This window comes from Nelumbo lutea, chromosome 3 (assembly GCF_056320005.1).
Source record: "Nelumbo lutea isolate HS-2025 chromosome 3, American lotus-T2T, whole genome shotgun sequence".
NCBI classification, from domain to species: domain Eukaryota; kingdom Viridiplantae; phylum Streptophyta; class Magnoliopsida; order Proteales; family Nelumbonaceae; genus Nelumbo; species Nelumbo lutea.
The window spans coordinates 49,435,090-49,462,506 of NC_142686.1; the positions used below are offsets into that span (position 1 = coordinate 49,435,090).

At 39.4% G+C, this 27,417-nt stretch overlaps 2 protein-coding genes across 3 annotated transcripts in view; both read left to right on the forward strand.

Annotated features, from left to right (window-relative positions):
- Positions 1–14,323, forward strand: part of LOC148864857 (Glycosyl hydrolase family 47 protein) — a 71,380-nt gene extending 57,057 nt beyond the window's left edge. Inside the window, exons 13-17 of the mRNA XM_088978308.1 lie at positions 4,594–4,673; positions 12,053–12,188; positions 12,945–13,015; positions 13,200–13,443; positions 13,553–14,323. Of these exons, the coding sequence (XP_088834434.1) occupies positions 4,594–4,673; positions 12,053–12,188; positions 12,945–13,015; positions 13,200–13,443; positions 13,553–13,768 (747 nt within the window). The 3' untranslated portion in view covers positions 13,769–14,323. The remainder of the gene's footprint in view (positions 1–4,593; positions 4,674–12,052; positions 12,189–12,944; positions 13,016–13,199; positions 13,444–13,552) is intronic.
- A 5,820-nt stretch (positions 14,324–20,143) lies between these two features.
- LOC148864858 (F-box/LRR-repeat protein 17-like) lies at positions 20,144–26,401 on the forward strand. Of its 2 annotated transcripts, XM_088975343.1 has the most exons (11): positions 20,144–21,024; positions 21,531–21,632; positions 22,360–22,504; positions 22,631–22,815; positions 23,080–23,184; positions 24,366–24,463; positions 24,566–24,810; positions 24,900–24,966; positions 25,058–25,143; positions 25,450–25,548; positions 25,646–26,401. In XM_088975343.1, exons 1-11 carry the CDS (start codon positions 20,378–20,380, stop codon positions 25,706–25,708), a joined length of 1,842 nt encoding a protein of 613 aa, XP_088831469.1. In that variant the 5' UTR covers positions 20,144–20,377; the 3' UTR covers positions 25,709–26,401. The 2 variants fall into 2 exon arrangements, with proteins under 2 accessions (XP_088831469.1, XP_088831470.1); XM_088975344.1 differs by lacking the exon at positions 24,900–24,966 and having other exon boundaries at positions 20,145–21,024; positions 24,566–24,724.
- Positions 26,402–27,417: the final 1,016 nt, after the last annotated feature.

Consider the following 27,417-nt stretch of genomic DNA (forward strand, 5'->3'; position numbering starts at 1 on the left):
TTCTTAACCCCTTCTCGATATTTCCAAGCTGCCTTCTTCTTGTCCTTTAGCCAGCTCACCACCACTTGAGAATCCCCTTAAAAAACCAACATTTCCAAACTTAACTCTTCTGCTATTTAAGCCCCATATAACAACTCTAATGGGTATTGGACAACAATTTGTTTCCAACCCTATTCACACTCTGAATGCTCGGTCAACCCCCATCACTATCTTTATAACATGTTAGAACCCTAGGAACCCAAATCTCAACTCAAATACCCTCAAATCCACTGTTAAATATGTAAGGTTCCCTTCTAACAATCACAATTGTGCCACATCTCCACTCCTGTCACATGATCAGACTCCTTAATACGAAATAAAACCCTTAACATCCTTAAGCTCCAACATTTCGTTGTCCATCCATCAAAGATTCCATTTTGACGGATTTGGTTCTGACACTTTTTGAGCCCAAAACCTGTAATCTGCACATCCTGATGCAATCAAACCCTTCCACCAATCCTATAACCCAAATTCCTACCACTTTACCAAATTTCAATCCAAAATTCCCTTATTTACCCTTCCATCAAACCAAAATTCTATTACGAGCTCTCTCATTAGTCAAAATACCCGCATCCTAGATTCCCATGATTTCAACATCTCTAAGTTTGTTAGACACCCCCATTAGACTCGAAATAACCTAAAATATCCATCCACCAAATTTTAGCCATAAAATCCCCATTTTTCCTGTCCTACAGAAAAGATTCCAAATCAAGCACTCTCGTTGCCCGCCACTCTCAAAATCCAAGATCTCCATTGTGGCACCTCTCCCAAGACCTCCAAACCATGATGTTACCTTCCTAGGCTTCTCGATCAGCCACCCATCAAATTTTGGAATTCAGACACAAGATCCCCATTTTACCCTTATATAAAAAGATTTTAAATCGATTATTCTTATTGGCCACTACTCTCCTCATTCAAGATCTTCATCGTAATACACCTCCCAAGACCCCCAAAACCCTACCAATTCCTTCCTAGACCTCCTGGTTGACCATCCACCAATTTTCAAACCTCAAAATACCCAATTTACCGCTCATATAAAAAGATTCCAAATCGACTATCCTCATTAGCCACCACTCTCCTAATTTAAGATCCTTCATTGCAACACACCTCCCAAGACTCCCAAAACCTACCAACACCTTCCTAAGCCTCTTAATTGACCATCCACCAAATTTCAGACCTCAAAATACCCATTTTACCCTTTATATGAAAAGATACCGAATCGGCCATCCTTATTGGCCGCAATTATCCTGATTTGAGTTCTTCATTGCAGCATAACTTCCAAGATACCCAAACCCTACCAGTATCTTCCTAAAGCTCCCGATTGACCATCCACCAAATTTTAAACCTCAAAAAACCCATTTTACCCATTGTATAAAATGATTCCAAATCAACTATCCTCATTGGCCGTCACTCTCCTAATTCAAGATCTTCATCGTAGCACACTTCCCAAGACCCCAAAGCCTTACCATCACCTTCCTAAAGCTCCCAATTGACCATTGGCCAAATTTCATACCTCAAAATACCCATTTTTCCCCTCATATAAAAAGATTTTAAAACTATCCTCACTGGCTACCACTCTCCTAATTTAAGATCTTCATCACGACACCTCCCAAAACCCCTAAAACCCTATCAATACCTTCTTAAACTTCCTGATTGACCATCCACCAAATTTTAGGCCTCATAATACCCATTTTACCCCTTGTGTGAAAAGATTAAATCAATCATCCTTATAGGCCACAATTATTCTAATTTAAGTTCTTTATCGTAGTACAACTCCCAAGACCACCAAACCTTACCAATACCTTGGACACCCATTCTTTTTTGGACCCTTCCGTATTCCCAAAAATCATTTTTTAGGCCCTCTCCATTAAATCCTTCATATCTTTGGATTTTGCAAAAAAAACTCTTCACACATGGCACTTCCCTAGCTGTTAGATTTCCATGGGAGGTTACTCAATCTTGAGCATCCAAAAGGCCCATATCTCTTTAAATATCATGGAATTACATTCTAGGTCATCCCCGTAAACCCTTAACCTTTTGAAAATTGCAGGAACGCCTCCTACCACTTGTGGTTACCCTAGCCCTTGGATTTCCCCAACTTAATCCTCTTTAAATTTCAACCATCAGATGGGGAAACCCTCTTTAGAAACCCTAGGCACCCCTCTACTTTTTTGGAAATTTCAGCCCACTCCCCCTTCTTCTAAAAGAAGAACCTTCTCTCCTTCCCTTTTTCTCTCTAGCATAAAAAGGCAAAACCCTCTCCTTCCTCTCCCTCTATTCATTCTTCAAACAAAAATAACCTTCTCTACCCCCAAACATTTTCAACGAAACTAACCTCCTCTCCCACATCTTCTCCTCTCTAGCCTCTGCACTTTCTTCAACATACCTCACCAACACCATCACCGTCCCCCTCCATTCTTTCACACCATTATTCTAGTTTCTTAAAAAAACAAAATAGAGAAAGAATGATTGGAGTTTGGCCAGCTGTTGGAGATCTGAAAGTAAGAAGGAAAAGCAAGTAGAAGAAGAGGAAAAGCGAGAGGAAGGTGAGAAGAATTTTCCAAATGTTTCTTTTTTTGGGGGGGGCGGTGTTCTCTACAAGCTTTTGTCACCATTTTGGGTTTTATTTGGAGTCTAGCAACCTATAAAATGTCTCAGCCATCTCCACATACTTGGATTTGTCAAACACCGCCTCCATCACATTCCAAGTGTATGCAAAGAGGCCAAACAAGGTATACAATCCTCCACTGGATTTTTTTTTGAAAAAAAGAACGATACATAAATAAGGGCTGGCGTTCCTGATTTTTAGTGATACTGGGGACAAACACATTTTTCTTCTTTTTTGTAATAAGTCCAGATTGTTGATTTTTCCACGATAAACCTCCCTACGTAAAGCCTCTATTTTTGAAGAAATTGGTTTACACCAAACCTTAAGCATCGGAAAAGAGAACCCATTGGAAACAAGAGAAACTGGAGTCTAGAAGGAGGCACAAGAAAAAGAATCTTTGGGGTTGGGGGTCCAAATTCTCTCATAGACTTGAGAGGGTCAACAGCAACTGAATCAAGGATTTTGTAGTAAATCAATGACTAGGGAACACTCAAACTCTCTCAAACCACTTCTGAAACCCAAATCCCATGTCACCCATCAGATAAATAAAAAAAAGGAGTAAATAGACTCATCTTTTAACAAAGAGATGGCCTAAAGGGTAAGGGAGGTGTCTTTCAAAGTAGCACTTCCCACCCAAAGGTCCTCCTAAAACAGAATTTTAGACCAAAAATCATATCTGATAGGGTTGAGGAAAAGAAGTAGGACCGTATGAATAACTTTCTAGGGAGAGGCCATAGATGTTCTGTTGAATAAACCAGCATCCTAGCCGTTTTGCATCAACCCATGTATACTTACTATCACCTTATGCCAAAGCTTCTCACCTTCCAAAGGCAATCTCCATAATCATTTCCCTAACAAAGCTTGAGTTTTACAAGTGACATTACCTACCCTTACCCCTCCTTGTTTCTTACTTGTACATACTGTTTCCTACTTCACCAGGTGGTCCTTCCCTTCTCTAGGTTTCCAAAGAAAATCCATCATTAGTTTCTCCATCAAGTTACCTATTTTCTTAGGTACCTTAAACACTGAAATGTTGTATACTGGAAGATTTGATCAAAGTTATTCTCCAGTCCATAGCCTATAGCTCCTTCGATTCCCCCCCTCCCCCAAGGCAAACCTAGGTACTTCAAGAGCCAAGTCTAAACCTTAGCTTCCTAAAACTTGTTTTGTTTATTTAAATCTATTACAAGCCCTCCTCTAAATTGCAGCTAAATAGTTGAATGGTCCCAAATTGGACAAATTCAAACTGAAATTTTGAATAGGCATAGAATCCCATAAAATGATGTTGATGGTGCAAATTAGATGCCAAATCATTGATGAAGAGAATGAAGAGATATTAGTGATGTAGGACTGGCCGCTTTAAGACCAGATTGATGTAGGTCCAACCATGAACCAAGGATGATCTAGAAGGGAAAAGATCGTATACTAAATTCTTAGAGATGATTTTAGGACTGAAGTATGGATGGATTTATAGCAATTGGAAAGGTTGTGGGTCAAGTTACCAAGAAGTACATGTTCTCCCTGGGAGGTGGAAAAATAAAAAATTCAAAAACTAAGACTAGGGATGTTTTTTTTTTTAATGAAGTTTTACAACTATGTTTGGGATAGTAGATTATATGGGGGAATTTAATTTGTAGGTATTCTAAGTGGGTTTTCCATGAAAGGATAAAAATTCCTTTTGTGAGGAACTACCAAAATTCCATAAATTAGTTTTTTCTTTTTTCTTTTTAAATTGAGTTTTGGGATAAAATATGGCAGGACAAAAAGTCAGGTACCTTGCTTATGTATGTCTTCCGATACTTCCTAGAAATCAGGTATCTTGCTTTCAAGATGAGTGAATGATTCTTTCTTTTGTTCCATTATTTTATGGTAAGTGATTGTTTCACTGCACTCTCTTTTTTTTTATCAGTAACCAAGAATTTATTATAAGTGCACTCATTTTTCAGCATGGGCAAAAAAGCTATCCACTGCGTCCAGAATTAATGGAGAGCACATATTGGCTTTACAAAGCTACAAGAGATACAAGGTTAGCTTTGCATTCGTTGTTGTCTAGTTCTTCCTTATTTAATTTTATTTGTTAGGAAATTCATAATTAATTGAAATAGTTTATGCTGTAAAATATGGATATGGGTAGTTGGTTAGGTGTACCTTTTAACTTGTTTAGCATTGCATTTACTACTTTATAGGATCACATTTGAAAGAGAAAAAAAATATATATATATCATCTGTGGAATTTCTTTGGAGGTTCTGAACCTCTGCTTTCCCACGTTGACTGTAATGAAACTGTGTAAAAGAAAAATTGTAAGTTAGGAAAAACCCATCAGACGTGAAAAAGCTTCCTATTTATTACTTTTTTTGGCTGCCCTAGGGGTTCTCTTACCTTGTCCATTTCAAAACAATTTCCTTCTTTTTTTTGGCTGCCCTCACAATGTTTGTTCAATCTTTTGAGAAATGGATACACTATTTCTTATGGTCTGATATGATCTCTATTTTCTTGTAATCTCTATCCTGAGATTTTTCCCCTTTCCTGCCAATGTATTAGAAGATTAAATCCAATTATTGTCACAGTTTTGTTAATAGAGGATGGAAGATGGGGGACTTTGTTCAGGTGACAAGATGGAAGAAAGAACTCAAGGTGGAGAAGAAGAGATTTCTTATAGATGAATCAAAGACTAAAGGTGGAGCGGATCTGAAAATCAGAGAAGATAGAAAGACAACAGTTATGAACATGGAGGTGCTAAACTGGTTCAAAGGCTTTATGGATGGAATGATCTTTTTGGTTAAGACACAGGGCTGGAGGAACTAACTGTTCAAATAAGGCAAGAGGGCATGCTAGATAGTTATGTGAAGCTCCGACCCAGATTGACGGGAAGCATGTGAAACCTGAGAGAAGGCCATGACGGGAAGCATGTGAGGACTGAGAGAAGGCAATGACGGTGAAAGAAATCTTCGTGAATTCGAGTGAAGGAGTCTTTGAGAGAGTGAAGTGATTAGAGAAGTGTCTTGTGGGTCGGTTCATGAACTCTGGTCCTGATTAGGTAGAGGTTCTGAGATGGGTCAGATTGGAATGAAGTTTAAAAGAAGCCATTCAGGTGAGAAAATTGAATGCAGGCTTCTTTATTTTTACTTTCTGTAGCAAGAAAGAGACGGGGGCGCCTTGTCGCCTAGGCGATGGATTTTTTTAAGTAAAACCATATATCCTAGGGTAGTTCCCTAGGTTCCATAACCATCTTTCCTTAATAGTTATCCATAACTTTCATAAAAGAAGTATAAATTTCCTGTTTAAGTCTAGAAAACCAACATTTTATGAGAAGATAAAGAACAAAGGAAAGAAAATTCAAAAAATATAGGGGCTGAACCTCTACTTTTGTTATAGGAAAAGATTAAGTTCTTCCCTTGCTTATTGGTTCAAGTTTTGAAATCTTTGAGGATTCAATCAAGGATCAAAATTTCAATACGATATGCCCCGTATTGAGTGTATTGTATTGTATCTTTGGCATCTTGATACACATGTTTACAGGTGTTTTCAGGAACCCATTTTTTAAAATAATATATGTATGTATATGTGTGTGTGTGTGTATATATATATATATATATGTATGTATGTATAAAATTGAAAACCAAAGAAATAAAAAATAGGGGGAATATCGTTATAAGTATTGATACACCTCTACCGATACACAGAGGTGTATCGATACTTTGAACCATGGGTTCTATACAACACTTAGCAATGTTTGTGTTGATTAAGCCCTAAGAAATAAGAAAATAATAAAAAGAAATTAGTATATAAACACATAAAATGAGTATTCTAGTTTAATAAATGTCTATTTTATAATTGTAATGTCAAAAATTTAAAAATATAAAAGTATTTTATAACACAGTGCACAAAACTGCTTGGCGACTGGGTGAGGTGAGCCTCCAAGGCGGCTAGGTGCCCACCTAGGTGTCACCTTGACAACTATGCCTTCGGCTGGGTAGATGGAATCCTCTTGTGAGGGCAATTCGAGAAGTAGGAAGCAGAAGCCTTATCTGGATTTTTGTCTTTGGTATTCCTCTTCATGCTTGGAATCTTAATATGTTTTGTGCCATTGGGAATGCTTGTGGTTGTTTCAGAAGAGTTCATGCCCAAATGTATAAGTTGAAGAATCTGGTTACAGCAAGAATCCTGGTTGAAGTTGAGAACCTTCACTTGATTCCCCTAAGCCTAGTGTTAAACTTTGCTGGGGAGTGGTACAATTTGAGGTTAGTGGTAGAGGGATGCATCCCATTGCGTTGGCTTCAAGTGGAACCAACGATCTTTCCTAATCAAACTTAGGAGTCAGTCTGTTTCACAAAGGAAGTAGGGGACTAGAAGCCTGGAGGAAGAAGATGATGGAATCTGAAGGGTCGGGCAGGCGGATAGTCAGGAGGGGGTGAGAGGGGAGAATCTGGAAAAGGGGGGTGAAGTTGTAATTTTCTAGGAGGGAGTTGAGAAGTATTCAATGGAGAAGGGACATGCAGAGGGAGCATTTAAGAGGGGGAGCATTACCGATAAAGCTAGTTGTTCTTCCTCGAGACTGAATGCAGCTAAATTTAAGAGTGGATCCTACAAGTTTAGGAGATTGGTATGTAACTTTAAGAAGGGTGGGCCCCGCATCTTGGGTAAAGGCAAGTTTGGGTTTTGGTTAGGGAGAATTAAGGGAAGAAGAAGAACTAGTCAAAGGCTTGGGGCTTCTTTCATTGGAGGTGGATGTTTCTTGCGCTTGATTTATTGAGCATGGCTCAGGAGTAGGCTAGACTTTTGAGTTTGAGCGAGGCACTTCAAGAGTCACAGGGCAAGGTGTTCTTGCCTCTTGATGAATCTAAAGGTAAGCAGGATCCACTTTCTTCATCTCCCACTTTTTGGTCTGAGTCGAGAGAATGGGGGTACTGTTGCTTGTCACAAGAAGGATGGCTTGAAAAGGGAGGTGGTAGTGAAGGAAGTGAGCAAGGGTGGATTGGAGAAGGCAGAAGAAGGGTCGACCACTGAGATCAAGGAAGGGGAGGAAGGAGCCATCATTGAGGTAGGAAGTGGCTCTTCAAGAATTGAGGGAGAGAAGGGGACTGCTTCGAACCTCCAAGATAAGTTAATTAAGGATGGTATCGATTATGAGGTTTCCGAAGTGGTTGTTGAAAGACTGGGATTGGATTTGGGTTGTAGGGATAAGAAGAAGAGGTTGGCCGGAATGTTACGAAGGTATTTTCAAGACTGAAATATGCTTTGGTGGGAGCTGGACCGACCAATAAGTATAAAAAAGAATTTACAGAAGAAAAGGTGTTAAAAATAACTCCTCGAGTCATGAGAACTCGTGTCTGGAGTCATCCCTCTCTTCTGAAGGGGCTGGAAAGGTTTTCCCTGTGGTGAAGTCCCAAAGAGGTTTCTGCTGAAGTGAGTCAAGTGATGGTGGGGGATAAGGCAACAGAGTTAAGAGGAGTGGACTGGAAGACTCTAGTTGATAGAGAGGTGGGAATTGGCAAGTCTTTGGATTTGTTCTTTCTAGGAGGGGAGGAATTTGGGATGAGGAAGGAGGCCCAGAAGAGTTTGATGAGGCGGAAGATTGATCTGCACATAGGATCTGATTGACTGGTGCAGTGTTTGTGCTTTCTCATGTTTCTCTTTCTTGGTTTCTTCTTTGTTGTAGGCGGTTAAATGTAGTAGTCGTTGGGCCTGGGGGGTGTTATCTTAATACCTGCCTTTAGTTTGTATCCAGATTTTCTTTTTCAACAAATTATCAAAAAAAAAAAAAAGTAGAAGCAAAAATGGGTGGTTCATTACTCTTACAAAATGTGAGAATCGAAGAATTTAGTCACTGAACAAAAAGAAACATGAGAAGCCAATGAAAATTTTGATGATGGCTGAGGCCTTAGAAGAGATTCTGTTAAAACGTGAGAAGCTAATGAAAAGTGAAAGTATCAACAGCTTTGAAGAGGAAGATCTGGTAGACACAGAAGAAATTGTGATTATGTCTACCACAACAATACCAAGAGTAATTTGGGAAGATAAGAAGATAGGTTGGGACAAGATAAAGGAAATATTGGCAAGGTATAAAGTTGATGATTGGAAAGAAATCCTGGAAGCAGTAATGGAGAGGATTCAAACAAAGGAAAAGTCATTTCTTATTCCATTCAATGAAAAGAAAGAAATATTAGATTTGGGGGAGGTTCATACTGATTTGTTAACCTTTAAAACAAAAAAGGGGTTGATAATGGTAGAAAATTGATTGCCTTCTTGCAATGAAAAGGAATTTTTAGAAGGAAGCATTGCCATTATTGCCGTTTAATCTGTGGCAGAAGTACATCTTTGAGAAAATTGCAGCGGTGAGTGGTGGTGTCCTAGAAGCTTACTTCTCACAGGACCTGAGTGCAGCCAAGCTCAGAGTCATGGGGGTGAAATCAGAAAATGTTCCCCGAGCACTAGAACTATTTATTGATGATTGGTGGAGAACGATGTGGTTGGCATCATAAGTGAAAGCAACGCTTTGGCTACCAGGGTTGAAGAAAGAAGACAATGCTGGCATGGAGGTTTGGGTGCCATGTGGAAGAGATTGGGTGGAGAGCTTGAAAATTTGCAATGTTGTTAAATGTGAGGAAATTGAAAATTTGGACGTGAATGCAAGAATGGTCCAATTTCCTTTTAGGTCAAAAATTTCAAATTTCTTTGAATTTAATAACGACGCCTAAAGCTTCATATGCGGAGGTATTGAAATCGAACACAAAGTCAGGCCGGTCAGAGGGAACCCATGGGGTTATTAAAGAAATTCATAATCCGTGTAAGTTGTCCGACTGAACCAACCCCACCTGAACAGGGAGTAGAACCGAGTGAAGTTGAGAAATTGGCATGTGGAGTGTCTTATGACAAGGATGACAGCCGAAAGAGAGAAAAAAGGAGAGGGGAGTTGTAGTGTGGTGGAGAAGGTTAGTGTGTCTTAAAAAGATTGGAATGAAGATTCTTTGCTTGAATTTAAGGGGTTTAGGGAGTTGTAAAAAAAGGAGGTTATAATAAATGTTTTAAGAAAAGAGAGGCCAGGTATTTTAATGTTACAAGAAACAAAGTTCTCAGAACTGGACAGGAAATGGATAAGGAGCATTTAGGGTAGTAGGGGGTTGAGCTAATCTTATGCCTCTTCTAGGGGTGTTTCAGGTGGAATACTGACAGTATGGAGAAATAAGGGAGTGGAATGCTAGGAGAGTCACACGAATTTTCAGTCTCAATAATGTTATTTCCAGTCGAACAGAAGAAGATGAAAGAGAGTCACACGAATTGGTGGGGTGTGTATTGTGTCTCACACACCCAGAAAGAAAGATCTTTATAGTTTATCTTAATATGTGGATGGACAGTTCCGTCCTTACTCCTTACAAGAATAGTCATGTACAACAGTGTACAAAGAAGTATACAAAAGAAATAAAGAAAGGTAAAATTACAATATTAGCCCTCATCATCTCTACAAATAAAAGCTAAAAATGTGGTGGCCAAAGGAAATGGGTCTTGACAAATGTTTATGCCCCTAACTCGTATAGAGACAAGGACCTTTTCTAGGAAGAGCTATCTGCAATTAGGGGTTTATGGTAGTGTTTTAAAAGTGCAAGGTGCAAAAAAAAGCGCAAGGGCCATTTGCATCCGAGGCGCAAGGCACAAGACGAGGTGCATGCCTTTTTGAAGCAAGGCGCAAAAAATGCAAAAAAATCGAAAATTAAAAAAAATGCCAAAAAAATTCAAAAAAGGTGCAAATTATTGAAATATTAAACAAATTATTAATTACACATATAAACTTAAATTTTAAAATAGATGCTTTGAAAAACATATTATCTCAAATTAAAATACATAAACATAACATGTAAAACATATTTAAAATGAAAAGTTAAAAATAAATTCTAGCATAACATATAAAACATATTCAAGCATATAAACTATTAATCTCTTTATTTTTTTCCCCAATTGCATTTCAAAGAGCTAATGTAATGTTAGACATTATGCATTCTTGATTCTACAAGCCGCCTTTGCACCAAGCTCCTTGAGGCAAGCCCAAACTAGTCCGTATTAGGGTCTTAAATTCTTAATCCCTATAAAAAGAAGGGTTTTGTAACTTTTAAGTGTTTTAAAATATCTTTTATTAGGATGAATGAATAAGCAACATTGGCAAGGTGCAACAGGCACATGCCTTTATGAAAATACCATGTCTGGGACCTAGGCGAGGCACATACCCTAAAATGTGCCTCACCTATGTGCCTAGGCACACCTTTTAAATCATTGATCCAGCAAATATATTCCATTCACCTCATGGCTACTCCCAATCATCTTTTGAGGCTGCAACCCCTGAAAAACGCAATAAGTGAAAAAAAAAGGTTATGTTGCAATTCAAGGATTTGATTAAGCTACTAACAGAAAGAAGGTTAGTATTAAGCTTGGGAATATGGAGAACAGAGGATAGATTAAGGGTATCTGAGGTCTTGATGCCTCCCTTGCCAAAGATAGGGGCAAGAGAGCCATTGGTAAAGGATATCTTGTTACGGATAGAAAGGAGTTGATTAGAACTAAAAAGGTTAAACAGGCTGGCCGTATGATTAGAAGCACTGGAATCTATTTTCTATGGAATTCTATGATTACCTGGAATAGTTACATGATTTGCAGAGGCACAAATATATGAGTGGGCCAAGGCGGATGAAGATGCATTGCTTGAAGAGTTAGAAGTGGTAACTGTGGTCTCCAGATGGTTAATAAGTCTGTTATCTCTCTCAAATTCTGCCTTAACAGCTGAAAGTTGTTCCATAGCTAATTTCTCATCACTGGACCCTTTCTCCCCTTGGAATAATAGTATCCACTCTTTCCAGTCTTCATACTATTATTGTTATTCTTGAATCTAGTTGGTGAAAGATGTGGATGTAATTTCTAGTAGTATCCTTAGTTTGCTCAGGCTTCTTACAATACTCAAATGGTATCTTTCTATTCCACAGCCTTCGTCTTTACCCTGGCATTTGCAAAATGATCCATAGAAGCTCCTTGGACTTGCACTTGCCGCCACCAATTTTTTCCTTACAAATCCTTCAAGATTATTGGAAAGGTTCAAATGTAAAATGAAACCTTAAGTGGGTGTTGAAAATCTTAAATATGTAAACAAATCATACACACGAAAAATTTAGAATTGGTCTTTAATTTGGTTTTAGGATGAGATACCTACTTGAATTAATGTCAACAGAACTCTACTTGACATAAGGCATCTCAAGGTGTAAGGCCAGTTCCTTGTACTTTTAGGTATGAACCTCAAGGTTGTCTTAGGGTCTTCCCCTTTAGGCCTCACCTTGAGGCAAGTCTTAAGGCTTAGGCCTCATATGCCTTCTAAAATATTGTTGTTTCAGCATGTTTAAATTGTTTTTAGTTGTTTTTTACAGATACCTTGATGCTGGACGTGAAATGGTTGCCAGCCTCCAATATGGGGCCCGATGTCCTTGTGGATATTGCCACATATCTGATGTGGTATCTCACAAAAAAGAAGACCACATGGAGAGCTTTTTCCTTGCTGAAACAGTAAGAGCAACTCAAATATAGGTTATTCAAGTTTATAGTTTCTCATGTGGTTTAGTTTTTTGTTTGTTCTAGGCAAGTTATTGTTATCTTGAAAAATGTGTAGAGCATCAGGGATCACTGTCTAACAATCAGATTTTGTAGGTAAAGCTTCTCCTTGAGAAATAGTTCTAGTCATCCAATCATTGAATTTGTCACGATAGCAAATAATGAATTGTGGATATTCCTGAAAGTGGAAATCATAGATGATATGTGTGTGTTGATAAGTTGATTGATCAGGTTAAATCTTGATTAGCAACGATCTCCCTGAGTTGATCTGTTGGATGAAGGTCCTGACCACACTACATTTGTGTGTCCAAGCCCTGTCTGCTATATATGTGGTATTTCCTCGTCTTCGGGCCTCCCTTTTATTCATTTCCATTTTAGGTGTCTTCCTAGCAAGCATTGACCTATTAGAATTTCCTTAACATCTCCTTTGTTTATCTGTTGTATGGTTTGAAATAAATAGTTGGATGCACATAAAGTACAAAGAGATTGGATGGCTTATTCTTTAACTTTGGACCAAGGAGATCTCCTTGGTGAAGGCTGTAAAATAGTTTAAGAATTCCCTTTCTATGTGTACAATGTATAGAGCAATAGCAGGGAGGAGAGTTTTATCCATTGACCCTATTGACACTACCTGGTGTTTATCTAATTTCCTTTTATTTTTCTTTTTTTTTTTTCATTGCACATTACCAATCACCTAACAACAAATTTCAGGTTAAATATTTATGGCTTCTATTTGATTTGGCTGCGGGGTCAGACAACCTGGTTGAAAATGGTCCATATAAGTAAGTATATGTATCTTTTTGTCTAGATTGTCTGAGGAACTAGAAAATCAAGAACATAGCAAATGTCTGATGGCTTTTACCAGAAGCATGTGACTGGTCTTGATCCATCTTGCATGCAGGGAAGAGATTTTCATTTTTCTTTTGTTATTTCTTCAATTTACTCTAGAAAATCTCCCACCTGCAGGTATATATTCAGCACTGAAGGCCACTTACTGCCAGCAACACCTCAAATATCTCTAGTAAATGAGCATTGCTCTTACTTCGGGGCATTCTGCAAAAATGATGATATTAGAAAGAGATCACGAATATCAGATATCTCAGTTGATCCTCAAGAGGCTAATAATACATTGCATGAAAGTTGGGTTCCTAATAGGTTTCCATCAGACCCTCTATACCGTAACTTCATTTCAGTATCTGGTGTGATCAAGGTTAGTACCACTCCCATTCAGTATTCATGATAAAGTAATTTAAATAATGTTTAGTTGGACATTAAAATATTTATTCTATCTGTTGTGTATTTTCTTGTATTTTTAACAGGGGCTCTGTCCAGGATTAACTCATGGGCAGAAATTTGGAGTATCATATCTTGCTGCAACAGATACAGATAATGAGGATGAATTGACAAAGCAGCAAGAGAGTAATGTGGCTCAGAGCTATTCTTTGTTGGTCACTAACATAGCTAATGATTCACAGCCCAATGACAATAAGAATAGTGACGATTCTCAGGAACCAAATCAGGGCAATTCAGAGTGACCCTTCCTGGAGATGATGAAAGAAAAATTCAAAGGAATTCAATCTGTTGGAATGATCAGGATCTGACCTGCCAACATCCTGTTGTTACTTAGCTTGCTCAAGACTGGAAAGTCTCAAAGAATGCTGAATGCAGGGATGTTGTAAAGCTTCAAAACAGGTTTGGGCTTTCGGGTAATGTGTAAAAGGACCTTCCTGTGTAATGATAAATTCAGGTGGATTTCATTAACAAGGGCGGCAATTTTGAGATCACAGGTCAGATAATCTTGCTACCAAAAGAAGAAACGAGGAAACTCTGAACACATGTAGAAGAACTTGAGTGAGTGACCGTCGTGTGATATTGTTTTGGTCCTATTTTTTCTTCATAAGCATAACTTAAAACAAACACATGAATCTCTATTTACTAGATCTTTTTTTTTTTCTTTTGCTACTAAAGGAAGTCGAATAATCCAGAATAAAATAAGATAAATCAATCAGTTACGACTAGAGTTGTATTTATTGGAAACTTGAACATAATGATTGCTTTAAAAAGGGAGCAGTGATGCACTCATTCTGGTCCATCTAAGTTGTACTCAAATACCTATTTCTCTTCTTTGCCACCCTATAAAACCATATTTCTCATCTTCCTGTCTCTCATCTCATGCTGTCATGCATGAAAACAACTATAAGCAAGGTTAAATATATCTGTTATCACAAAGCGTATCGGTAATTGGAAATGGACTTATCTTTGACATTTTTTGCATGGATTATTCAGGCTGCCAAAATTTTCTTCATATAAATACATAGACGTAATCATCATCGTCAAGGTTCGAAGTATTGATATGCATTGTAGTCCGTTGTAATGATCGATTTTTAGGGCCATTGATACGTAATATCATGAGATTTTAACCTTTTTAATTGTTTTGTACATCAGTAACAGATGTGGTATTTCTTTTATTAAAGTATCAAATCAAAATGATGAAAAAAAGAAAAGAATATTGAATGATGTAAGCTCCATTTTTCTAATTGAGAGTATTGATACTTTGAACCTTAATGATGTACATTATGTAGAATGTGAACTATTGGGATACATTTAGAAAACAGAGAAATGAAAGGAGAACAAAAATATGCATATATAGTTTAGCAAGTCAGAGTAAATTTCATTAACACTTAAATTAGAGTAAATCAGGCCAAGCTGGCCTTCCTATCAGGTCATGCTCTCTGCTTACGTAGCTGTGTGTGGTTTGGGTGTCAAAAACTGTGTAGGCATGATTAAGAAGGTGAATAGTTTGGTGATGTGGGGGTAGTTTTGTTGTTTCAAGAGAAGGAAATCAATGGATGTTCACGCAGGGGGAAGGATGATGAAAAGGAGAAGGGTAAAAAGGAAAAAATCCATTGAACGTAAATGCAAGAAGGCTTAGAAATGAGGTGCTCTGGATACATTTTAAGGAGAAGGATTTTAAGATTTATTTTAGACAAGAACCATGGTACCTGAAAGCGAATTGGAAAATGTGGGCTTCTCAAAAGTTGAGTATCACAATTAGGATTCTTGGAGTTCTGGTGAGCAGATAACATGGGAGTGGGGTGCTAAAACTAATTAGCTGTGCAGGTACTTTGTTTAAAGAAGAGGAAGAAGAGAACGAGTGAGAGGATGAGTAACTGATGTCAGATAGGCACTTCTAGGCAAGATTCAAAGTATTAACACGTATCGGCCCATATTGGCCGATATGTATCGTGCTGATGGATTTCCGATATGCCCCTCCAGGGGTTGTATCAGGTCAGACCATGGTTCAGAGGGTAGTCGGGCCTTAAACGACCCCTCTGAACCGGTTTTAAAAAAATAAATAAAAGTAAAAAAAAAGTACCCCTACTAACGTATCAGCCTGTGTCGATACTTTGAACCATGCTTCCAAGATCAACACATAAAGTGTAACTTTATTTCAGAAGGACAAGCGACGGAAGAGAAAGCAGAGAGGTTGGGTAGACAATTGATGAATTAGGAGGAAGGGGGTGCGGGTTCAAATGGCTTAAATTTGAGAGCGTTGGTGGATTGCGATGAGTCCAAGCTTACAAGTAGGACTGTAGGAGGGATTGGGTAGAGCTTCGTACAGAGGGAAGAACGCGTGGAGAGGGGGAAACAAAGGAAGAGGTTCAGATTTCCTCTGCTTGAGATGAAGTTTGTTCCAGAATTCTCAGAGCTTCAATCGGGACCTAAGAAACTTTCTCACTGGCAATAGAGAGTTTCATGTGATAATCTTGCCAGAAAAGACTGGCATTGAAGTTAAGAATGGCTGGAATTTCTGGCTAGGATATGAACGAAATCCTTGATAAGGAAAAATAAAGGTAAGAGGGTGGTTAGATCGAATGATTATAAGGGTGAATCGGGTTGGTGCATATGAATTATCATGGTTTTTAAAACCGAATCGATCAGGGGTCCGGTTACCGGGTCGAACGGTTAACTGCCTAATTTAGCGGTTTGTCGACCAAAATCAACAATTTTGGGGGGAAATCCGGTTTTTGGGAAAAACAAAACCAATCAGATGACCAATTCCTGATTTTTCCGGTCCGACCGTCCAATCCAGTTTGGTATTTTGAAAACCATGTGAATTATTGAACATCCCAACCTTCCTTCGAGGGGGCAATATCTATGCACTAGGCTGAGTTGGTGCAAACCACCTGAGAATTTGATTAAAATGAATGCTGATGGTGCTCTTAATCACTCTATGTTTGGTATTGGCATTGTTGCTTGTGATGGGGATGGCTTAAAGGTTACAATGGAGTAAGCCAACTATTGAGCCATGTTATAACTAAATAAAATAAAAATTAAAAAGATAGAAAACAAAAATTATAAAAAATATAGATTTTGTAGAAAACATTTAGACACATTTTTTATGTTATATATTTCTCTTATCAAACAAAAATTAAATATTTCAAATAAAAATTATTTTTATACACACAAATATAAAAAATTATAGAAAAATTTAAACACATGCAAAGCATGTATACATTTACTAATGTGTTTGTACTCTATTCGGACTCGACCTAGCCCAAAGATTGAATATCCATGCCCTCTTGTACAAATCAATGTTTTAAAAACCAATCTCAAGGCCAAACCATTTATGCTCCTCACATAGGATCCACCATGCACGCCTCACACCGACATCATAGCACGTTTCAGCAGTGCATTGGAATATCTCTGTAATTATAATTTTTTATTCATGGGGAGATGTTCCTAATGTATGATTGAAATGTGATATGAGGTCAGTGTGAGGCACGCTCTATGATGAATAAATCCAAACTCCTCACACGGACCTCATGAGCATGTTCTAGTTGCACATCAGGAACATCTCTCGTACTTATATGTCATAACGGGAGATGTTCCCAAGACATGCCAGGGAATTGAGATATGCTCCTCACAGAGCGCTCCTCAAACCAACTTCATAGCCCCACCCCACCGTGTATTGGGAACTTCTCCTCATAAATAACAATACAAAGTATGAGAGGTGTTCCCATGTGTGGCTGGGACACGTTGTGAGGTTGGTGTGAGGAGCAAATCCGAACTCCAAGGCAAGATGTGTAGCTGTGAAAGTGAGGTCTATATGAGGAGCAAATCCTGATTCCCCTATAGCACATTCCAACCGTGTATTGACTCCCTATGCGGAGAGATTCTTGGGCGAAGACTCGGAGTTCGTATTGGTTCCCCACAATACAGAATGCGTCCCACACGCGCCCTATTGCAATGGGGGTATGTCTACAGTGAAGAAATTAGTGTAGCGTCCAAGCCATGTTCGACCAGGACAAGCCTGATGTGTGTGTAAGGGCCATGTGTCGGCCCAATGAATGGCTCCATCAAGGTCAATGGCACTGGATCATGACCTCACGGCTCATAGTCGGGGCTATCTATTGGCTCTTGCCGGTTCATGGGAGGTGTCTCTTATGTGCCAAAGGGGGATCACCATGATGAGAGGCATAAGTTGTGTTGACGATGTGTAAGAAAACCGTTGGACCTTAGCACACCCGTGCTCTATGGGAAACAGGGTAGCTTGATCAACTTAGGCATGGAGTTGGCGAGGTGTAGGGACATGATCAAGGTTCTAAATATCGATATAGGCCAATATGCTGGTAGGGTGTATCGGCTTGTATCGGTGCTTTTTTAATGTTTTATTTATTTTTTTCAAAACCGGTTCAAAGGGGTCAGCTTAAGTCCTGGCTACCCTCTGAGCCATGGCTTGACTCGATACATCCCCTGTAAGGGCGTATTGGGAAGGCCTCGATATGGTATGTATCGGCTGATGCTGGCTGATATGTAATGATATTTTGAACCTTGGACATGATTGGGGTAGACCCACATGGAAAGCCCTAACTTCATGTGCATTGTGCAGTGCCGGTCCATTCATTGTTCCCATGTGTGTGTGTGTGTGTGTGTGTGCCCATGAGGAATCTTGGTAGCCATGTTGGCCTTTAACCAAGGCCATCCCGCAAGGGATGCTCATCTATGAGTGCCAAGGTTAGACACCCAAGGAGATCAGCCACCCCTCCTCAAAGAGTACATTAAGCTTTTGGAAGTCTACCAATAGGAAACATCACTTTTCCGAAAAACCATACTAGCAATATTTACGATAGTGCCACTCAACATAAGCCTACCAAGCATAGGTAAGGCTAAGCCTGTGTGAGACCGTGATAAGCTCTCCCACTCAATCTGTTGTCATCCCGACAATGGCTCCTTTGTGAATGGGCATATGTGTCCTACGTCATCCACTTGTGCTCCAATTTAGGGCTGCCTAGTCAACATGGGTCTCACTTATGTTGGTATCATTTATGGGGATGGAACCATTTCACCATGCCGACTTGTTTGGACTTCACCCATTGTGTTGGGGTTACTCAAGCCGTGCAATGGCTATGCCCTCGATGTGTGTATGTATGGCCCTCAAAGAAGTGAGTGTGATGCTTCGCGGAGGTTTGCCCCATGTTCTTTTTACCTCAAGGCTCAATTGTCTTCTTGGTAGCTTTTCGGTGGTGTTACCGAACTCAAGGTGATAGGTCTTCTCCTGCTATTGGCGTAGTGTCCTGGGAAACCCTTTCACCATGTTGGCCTACAGATTTCACTTCACTATGTTCGGATTACTCAAAACTAGCCATGACTTATACTCTTTTGGCCCTTGAATCTACACTTCACCTCGTTGTGTCTGGGCTACTTATTCACACCGAAGGGGCCCTAATGTGTTCAGCATCAAGGATCTGACTACAATGTGTGCGAGTGGTGGCATCTTTTACCCATGATGTTATCGAACATGCATTTGCTTGTGCGATATGTTGTTGTTGTTGCGAATGTTCCACCGGTGTTGAATTGAGCATGTCCCCCGATGTTGTGCCGGTGCTAGGCTGCCATGCTCCAATGGCTAGTGTACCCACATTCCTATCATTCCAATATTGTGGCTTCAACTATGGACCATTTTTGTAGCAAAGTTGTCAACTTAGTGATATTCCTTGATTAACCATCAACACCGGCCAATTTTGAACTATCGTCACCGCCTTAGTTGTACCTTTGACAAGCTACGAAATAATGGCTAGTACGTCATGAAACCAAGATGTAGGTGCACCACCCACACCTCACCAAACTGAATAGCAACGGATGTCTGTGAGGATGGCACTCCCCCACTCAAACCACCACAATATGCCTTCCATGAGAGCACCCATGCGTCTGCCCCCACATGAGTGTTGCTTCGGGTCATTGGAATGGAGGCATAATGAATGACCTCTTGCTAGGCCTAATGCTTGATGCTTGCTTGAAACCGAGTGGGAGTGCTGAGGGACCGCACCCCACAATGTGGTTGCTTGATGGGATGACCGCTTCAATTAGCATTGTTGTTTGTTCTAATACCAACTATAGCAATAATTGGCTGATGTGCTCTGATACCAACTATCACGAGGGTATGCCTACATTGAAAGAAACATGTGCAATGTCCATGCCATGTGCGGCCAGGACAAGCTTGATGTGTGTGTAAGGGCCATGTGTTGATCCGATGAATGGCTCCACCAAGGTCAGTGGCACTGGATCATGACCTCGCAACTCATGGCCAGTACTATCTATGGCTCTTGTTGATCCATGGGAGGCGCCTCTTACATGCCAAAGGGGAATTACCATGATGAGAGGTACAAGTTGTGCTGATGATGTGGGCACCTATGTGCCGATGATGTATAAGGAAACCATTGGGCTTGAGCACACCCGTGCTTTGTGGGCAACGAGATAGCTCAATCAACTTAGACATGGGGCTAGTGAGGTGTAGGGACATGCTTAGGCCAGACTCACATGGAAAGCCTCCCTTTCATGTGTGTTGTGCAATACTGCACTATTTCCATGAACATTTGTGTGTCCATGATAAACCCTTGCAGCCATGTTACCTATTAACCAAGGCGAGGTCAACCACCCTTCCTCAAAGTGCCATTCAACTTAAAAGGTTAAGCGTGTGTAAAACCGTGACACTACGGCACATCCCAACCGTCCCAAAGCAAACTCCATTCAAAGGAGATTCTGTTGTTCAAGCTCCCCACCCCCCCACTCTCCCTTTAAAATTGAAGGCGCGAAAATTGCTCCTATTTCCCGCGTATTTCCGACCTTATTTCCTCGCTCTGATGGTTCAGTCTCCCTTTCACCTCTCTCTTCCACTGAAAAAAAAAAAAGAAAAAAAAATGCAGCGCAACTACCGGCCGCCTTCTGATGCCACCACTCCCGACTGCGCCACCACAACGGAAGTCACTAATGTAAAGCGCATAAAAAAGCGCGGGAACTACAACTGTGGGCGCTGTGGTCTCCCAAAGAAGGGTCACTCCTGCAACGTCAATGTTAACTCTACGACGCCAATCACCGATTCTTCCTCAGTCATCGCTCTATCCCCCACTTTTCCCACCCCTCCTCTTCCACCGCCACGACAGTCATACTCTCACCTCCGCCGCGCTCTCTCTTTTGACAACTACGAGGTGGATGAATCTCTCGTGTCAGAGGACGAGGATGAAACCGGTGGATCGCCTGAGATAGGGAACGACTATGGTGGAGCTCGATTGCCGGCGAAATGCTTGTGGGAGGTATTGCGGAGGTTGCCGCCGCCAGCGTTGTTGTCGGCGGCGAAGGTTTGTAAGGGGTGGAGGGACTGTGCTAGGAAGCTCTGGAGGGCCGCCGAGGAGCTCAGACTCAGGGTTCCGGCCAAGGCTCAAGTTGGGTTTGTTGGATCCGTGTTGCAGAAGTGTTCGGGGCTTGTCAGACTCTCTCTGCGGATGCAAAGGTTAGGTTTTTCTTGGGTTTATTGATATGCTTTTGCGGATCTACTTTTTTATTAAAAATATGGTGAGATTGGTAGAAATAGGATCGGGAAAACGGTAATTACATTATATATGGCTTTAATGACACAATTACAAGTAGGATTTTCTTTCTTAGTTGTTTTTTTTTTCTGTAATTTTGGAGATTCCTACACCGTGAATCCTTGGTAATATTTTGGTGTTTAGTTATCTTCATCAATTTAGTTCTATTTGCCAACTAACAGAGAAAAACTGAAAAAGGGATGGATAAGGGAAGCTAGGAAAGCATATGAACAGAATGGATTTTGGTTAATGCTATTATCTATCTTGTATTTGTTTAAGGAGTTGGGTTTTTGATTTACTCTATTCGGTTTAGCAACCAAATTAGAGGCAAAATGGAAAGCAAACTAGAAAGATGATAGAATTAGTGAATTTTGTTAGTGTAGGATATTTGCTAATCTAATTAATTATTTTTTTCTACTGGGTATTGCAGTGAGGTGGATGCTACAATGTTGGCCTGCATTGCATTTTCATGCCCAAATCTGGAGTCCATGGATATCAGTTTATCTGATACCGCCACCAATCGGATATCCGGGTATGCTCCGCGTCTGTTCCTTCCTTTTTTTTCATCATGGTTGCTAGCATTTAGTTTTGCTTTTTTTTGGATTAAAACACTGGCCAAAGGCTAAGTAAACTGATATATTTTCATTTTCTAGTTTTCATTTGCGCTTTAGGCCACAATTTCATTTAATTGGAAGCTTTCTGGACTCTTAATTAAAGATTTGCCTGAAGTGATTTTGAGTTTTTAAGAAATGATCTTATTTCCATTTTCTCTTAGCTTTTGGTGGCATCGTGTGCTCAAATGCTATTGAGAACTGTTTTTTATAAGTGTGAACTAAAAGAAATGATTTCTTTTTAAGTAGCATCTGAAAATGTTATGTTTGCTTCTCTCAAACGTTTTAGGAAACCTGTTCTTTGGTAGATTTAAAGAAAGTCTTGCCTTTTCCAATTGTTCAGTGGGCCTTTGGAATATTTACTGTTTTCCAATTGGTAGATTTTGAATGTTGTTTGTCTGACTACTCGATTCTGTATTTTTAGTTTCCTATTTTCTTTCTACAGGAGTAAAATTTCCCTACTGTTTAGAAATTTTAATTGTAGTGTTTTGCTACTGATATGACTTGGTTGCATTTCCCACATCCTTGTGTTTTGTTGGTTCTGGCCCATCCCATTGATATGGTCTGTGAGAAACCAGAGAAGAGAGTTTGTGTCCAACTGTCCATTGCAAATTTTCTTTATGTTACATTAACATACATGTAGTGCAGGGATGAATTAAGTCGGTTTGTTGCTGATAAACGATGCCTTTCAAGCCTTAAGATGGAAGGTTGCTTTAACCTTGGTGGTTTCAGACTCTGTTCATCAAGTCTATCAACTCTTTGGCTTTCCGGTCTCTGTTCCCTCTCTAAGATGGTGATTCTCTTTATCTTTTCTCTTATGCCTAGAGGTGGGATTATAATTACCATCTCCATATGTTTTCTTTATTCTCCCTGATGATGCATTTAATTAATCTCTTGCTCTTCATGTTGGCTTTGTTAGGTATTTAACTGCCCAAATTTGAAGGAGATTTCCTTGGATTTTTCCAGCCAAGAAAATGACTGTACTGATCTTTCTGCTGTGGTAGATGGTATGGGAAGGAGTTGCCCTAGGTTGCAAAACATTCATTTTTCATCAGTTCGACTCTCCCATGCTGTTGTGCTTGCTCTTACTGCTGCAAACTTGAGGTTGGTTAAGTGCTATGTTTGTTTTTCCAATATATTCATTTGCTACTGTGGTTGAAATGGACTAATGTTTTGTTTACACTTTGTAGAAAATACCTATGGTCTAAATTTTGCTCGTTTAGCTAATTGCTCCATTTCTATTAAGCTCATATTGAATTTTGTGTTGTTATAGTAAAATGATGTGATAATTACAAGTGTTACAAATGAATTATCAAAAAAAAAAAATACAAGTGTGACAAATGTTTTTTGTTTTTCTTCTATTTTCAGGTGTCTGCGCATGCTCTCACTTGTACTTGGTTCCGAAATCACCGATGCATCTGTTGCTGCGATTGCTTCAACCTATGAAAATTTAGAACTGCTTGATTTAAGTGGGTATGTGTTTATTACTTCTCCAATGCCATTTGGTACTAATGTGGACCTTGTGGGTTAGGAGCTAACCTCATGCATACATAAAACATTAATTTTGCTTTGATTCGAGTGTTGCTGAAACATTTTGAAGATTTAAAAAGTCAATTTTATAAGTGTGCTATTGTAACCATGGTTACCAAATTGCTAGGTTCCTTTGGAAATTAGTGAACTGGTTCAGTATAAATCAGCCTGCAAGTTAATTCAACTGCATTTGGTGTATGTGGTGCTTTACAGGAGACTTTCAAATTTCAAGTAACATGAAAACAGAGTGCTAAAAATTCTTATGTGATCTCCCACTGCCTATGAAGTGAGGAGTCAAATACTTAAAATTTGATAAAATACTGTTTAATATGCATTAACAGTATATAATTAATTTAGGAATTAGTGAAGTGGGTTCTTTCCAAAATCATGAATCACAAACTATGACAGACTTGAAACCGCTCGAACCAACAGACTAAGTAATTATGATTGCAAGGCCGTACCAAAACTTTGTTAACAACATAATAGCATGAACCATTGTATTTGTTCTTGATTCTTTGTGACCATTTATTAAGAAATCCTGGGGGCTGCTCAAATGTAAATTATTAGGAGGGACTCTGCCTGCCAATACTGAAGTGGCTTGGTGGGGTTTCTTTAAAACTATTGTGGCTGCAATATTGATTGCTAAAAACAGTTTCTGCTAGCTACCACAGTGTAAAGTGGGCCAAGTTTAAACTGGATAACTCAATGGACTGAGTATAGCTCTACTGTTTACCAAAAAAAAGTATGACTATGCTAGGTCTCCATCAAAAAATGTGTTTGAATTCTGATCTCAAGTTTATCAATGTAATGATTATTGACCAAGAATGTCGTGAACCCAATTGCCTGCAAATTTGTCTCCTGCCACTTAAACTTGTCTAACTTAACTAGATATGCTAGTTCTGCAATTGGATAAATCCTTGGCTGGGTTATGGGCATCAAAGAAAGTTTTATCTTGGTATTCTTTTCCATACCTAACAGAACTGTCCCAATTGACTTTCCTTAATTGATCAATGATATCCTGGAAATTGCAGTAGCATCATTGTTCATTAACGTGTAAAACTTCTTTTAGTTTTCAATTAATCTTTTCTGTTAGAGAGTCTCAATATTGTGCCTTCTGATCTCAGGTCCAGCATCAGTGACAGTGGCATTGGCATGATCTGCAATGTCTTCCCTGAAACTCTATCAAGACTGCTCATTGCACTTTGTCCTAATATCACTTCAAGTAATCCTCTCTAAGCTGTAAATATTTGTAAGTACTCTGATTTGTGGTAATTCAAGTGTTATTTCTAAGGGTTTTTCCATTTGCCTCTTCTATGCATTTCAGGTGGTATTCAATTTGCTACTGCACAGTTGCCACTTCTGGAGCTTATGGACTGTGGCATGACCATATGTGAGCCCAATTTGAATAGTGAAACATCTGTTGAAAATAGGTCCCATCATGTCAGTGGTTCTGAACCCAAGTACCTACAGAAGTCACCCAACAGTAAGCTGCTTCATATTTACCAAAAACTGATAATCAAGCATGCAAAATTGAAGAAACTCAGTTTGTGGGGTTGTTCTGGTTTGGATGTAAGAGCCTCAGCCTTGAGGAAAAAAAAAAATTCTTCCCCACCCCTCTCTATGCTATGGTATTATTAAATTGTTGTAATGAACTACAGGCTCTGTATCTGAATTGTCCTCAGCTTAATGATTTGAATCTAAACTCTTGTGCAAATTTGCATCCAGGTGAATGATCAAGAGTCTCTTTTATATGATTCATGCAATCTTTAAAAGTTGTATGTCTGAATTAGAACCCATGGTTTTATTTTCTATTCAGAGAGGTTGCTGCTTCAATGTCCACGTCTGCAAAGTGTTTATGCTTCAAGATGTGAAGAAGTTTTGATTGAAGCAATTAAGAGTCAGGTAAGCTCTTTTCTTGATTCTAATAAAGAGAACAGACATCTTCAAGAGGGAGACCATTGATTGGCCATGGAATTTTGAAATTGTGACCACAGTTTTTACATAAAGTGACCTAATTCATCACAATGGGTCTGATCCACTTTTGTTCGAGGTTGAAAAAGGAGTTTAGGTCTTTGTCTGAAATTTGAGTCATGTAATTAATTTGTGACGTGACTTGTTGCTGTTGGTTTGTCCATTGATCTTGCAATGCATCAAACAAAATTCCAGAGTCATGAGTTTCTTATTCATTTCCATATGTTTGCCTTGCAGGCCTGTAATGATTTTGTTTCTTCTGAAGAACGCTTCCCATGCAAGCGCTTGGCAGATGGTTCCAAGAGGGTTGGAGTCCCACATTATATCACCCCAGAGGTTGAATAGAGAAATAGATTTGTAAATGGAGCAATTGTCTTGTTTCAGAGTACTGAAAAGCATGATATCTTATATAAGCTTTCTATTTCTCTTGCAGCCATCTGATGATGAGAAGCGGAAGAAGGCCTGGCAAATGCAGTGTACAATACATGTGGACTGATTAGAATGGTTTTTTTTTTTTTTTTGTGAATCTTCGGTCAGCTCCCCCTCAGAAGTCAAAACTTCAATTAAGGACGTACGGAAATCCGAATCAATGCTACCCCCACCTAATAAATGTAAAATTTATTTTAGCTCCCCTCCCCTGCCACGTCAGAAAAGTTAAAGTTTCGATCCCATTATACCCCTCATCCCAATTGTAATCTTCTTCCTCATTCGAACCGAATGCAGTAGCGTCTCTGTCGTCTTTTTGCTCACCCCATTCCTCATTCGAACTGAACCAGTATGTCTTCTTCTTCCTCGAAGAACTGAACCAGCAATGTCTTCATCAAAGCTACCAACGATAACTTTCAGTCTTCTTCATTTGAAACGAACGCAACAGTTTCAATCTTCCTCATTTGAACCGAACGCAGCAGTTTCAGTCTTCATCATTTTGAACCTATAGGCTACAACAACCACCCTCTTCTTTGTTTCTCAGAGCCGAAAGGTACAATATCTTTCTATTCTCTTCCTCATTTTGAAACTACAGCATTCACTCTCTTCTCCATTTCTCATTGTCGTTAATCCTGCTTTATCTGAATTTCTTGTGGAATTCATCTGAATAATATATTCAACTCACACTAATAAATATTTGGTTTTATTAACATTTTTTAACATTTTTATGTATCTCGAATGCAAAGTTATAAGTTTCTTGCAAGGTGCAACTGGTATCTCGTGTCTGTTGTTTACTACTAAAGTAAAAAAGTGTGTAGTGTTGAGAGACTTGGAGCCAAGTATAATTCAATTAGATTAATTATTCAAATTTCCAAATTCCAAACTACTATCATTACTGTTATATCCTGATACGCTCAATTTATCTAACAAGAGGGAGAAGGATCTAGAATAAGGAGAAGAGAGAGAGAGAGAGAGTGTTTGCAGAAAAGCCAATGCCAACTCCATTCATTCAGGCTATATTTATAGCTTTATGGTGTTACAAACTGGGAGTAGAAATAGGAACTACTGCCCCTTAATCTTAGGAGCTTATCAACAAAAAAACAGAATGCACTTATCTAGGAAATAGAATGCACTTATCTAGGAGCAGAATTGAAGACTTATCTATTCTAACAGAATTAAAACTGAATGGATAAGGCTTATCCCAATTAAGAGCTAACATGACCGGGTCTTCTGTTGCTATCCACTTTGATCGGGTCTTTGGCTGTTGCATGCATGCACGTATCATTCTCCTCCCCCCTGAAGGACCCTTGTCCGCAAGGAAGTCGGGATAAGCTTTTCTGAAGTGTCATTCATTCTCCCAAGTTGCATCCTCAGTTGGTGCCCCAATCCATTTGACCAAGACTTCAGATTTTGGGCGGTATTTGCCTTTGTGAATAATACGACGATTCAGGATTGCTTCCGGTTGGGGTAGGATGGTCGAAGTATCTGAGATTGGAGGAAGCTGAGTGGAAGTAGGGGTGATGGGTCCCAAGTGCTTCTACAGCAAACTGACATGAAACACATTGTGGATTTGAGAGCCGGGGGGCAAGGCTAAGCGGTAGGCTACTGGACCAATCTTCTCATGATTGGGTACGGCCCAAAATAACGTGGGGCGAGCTTCATGGAACGCCGAAATGCCACCGAGGTCTGCCGGTAAGGCTGTAGCTTCACATACACGAAGTCACCTGCTACGAACGAGACTTTTCGTCGGTGCTGGTCCGCTTGACATTTCATCCGGTT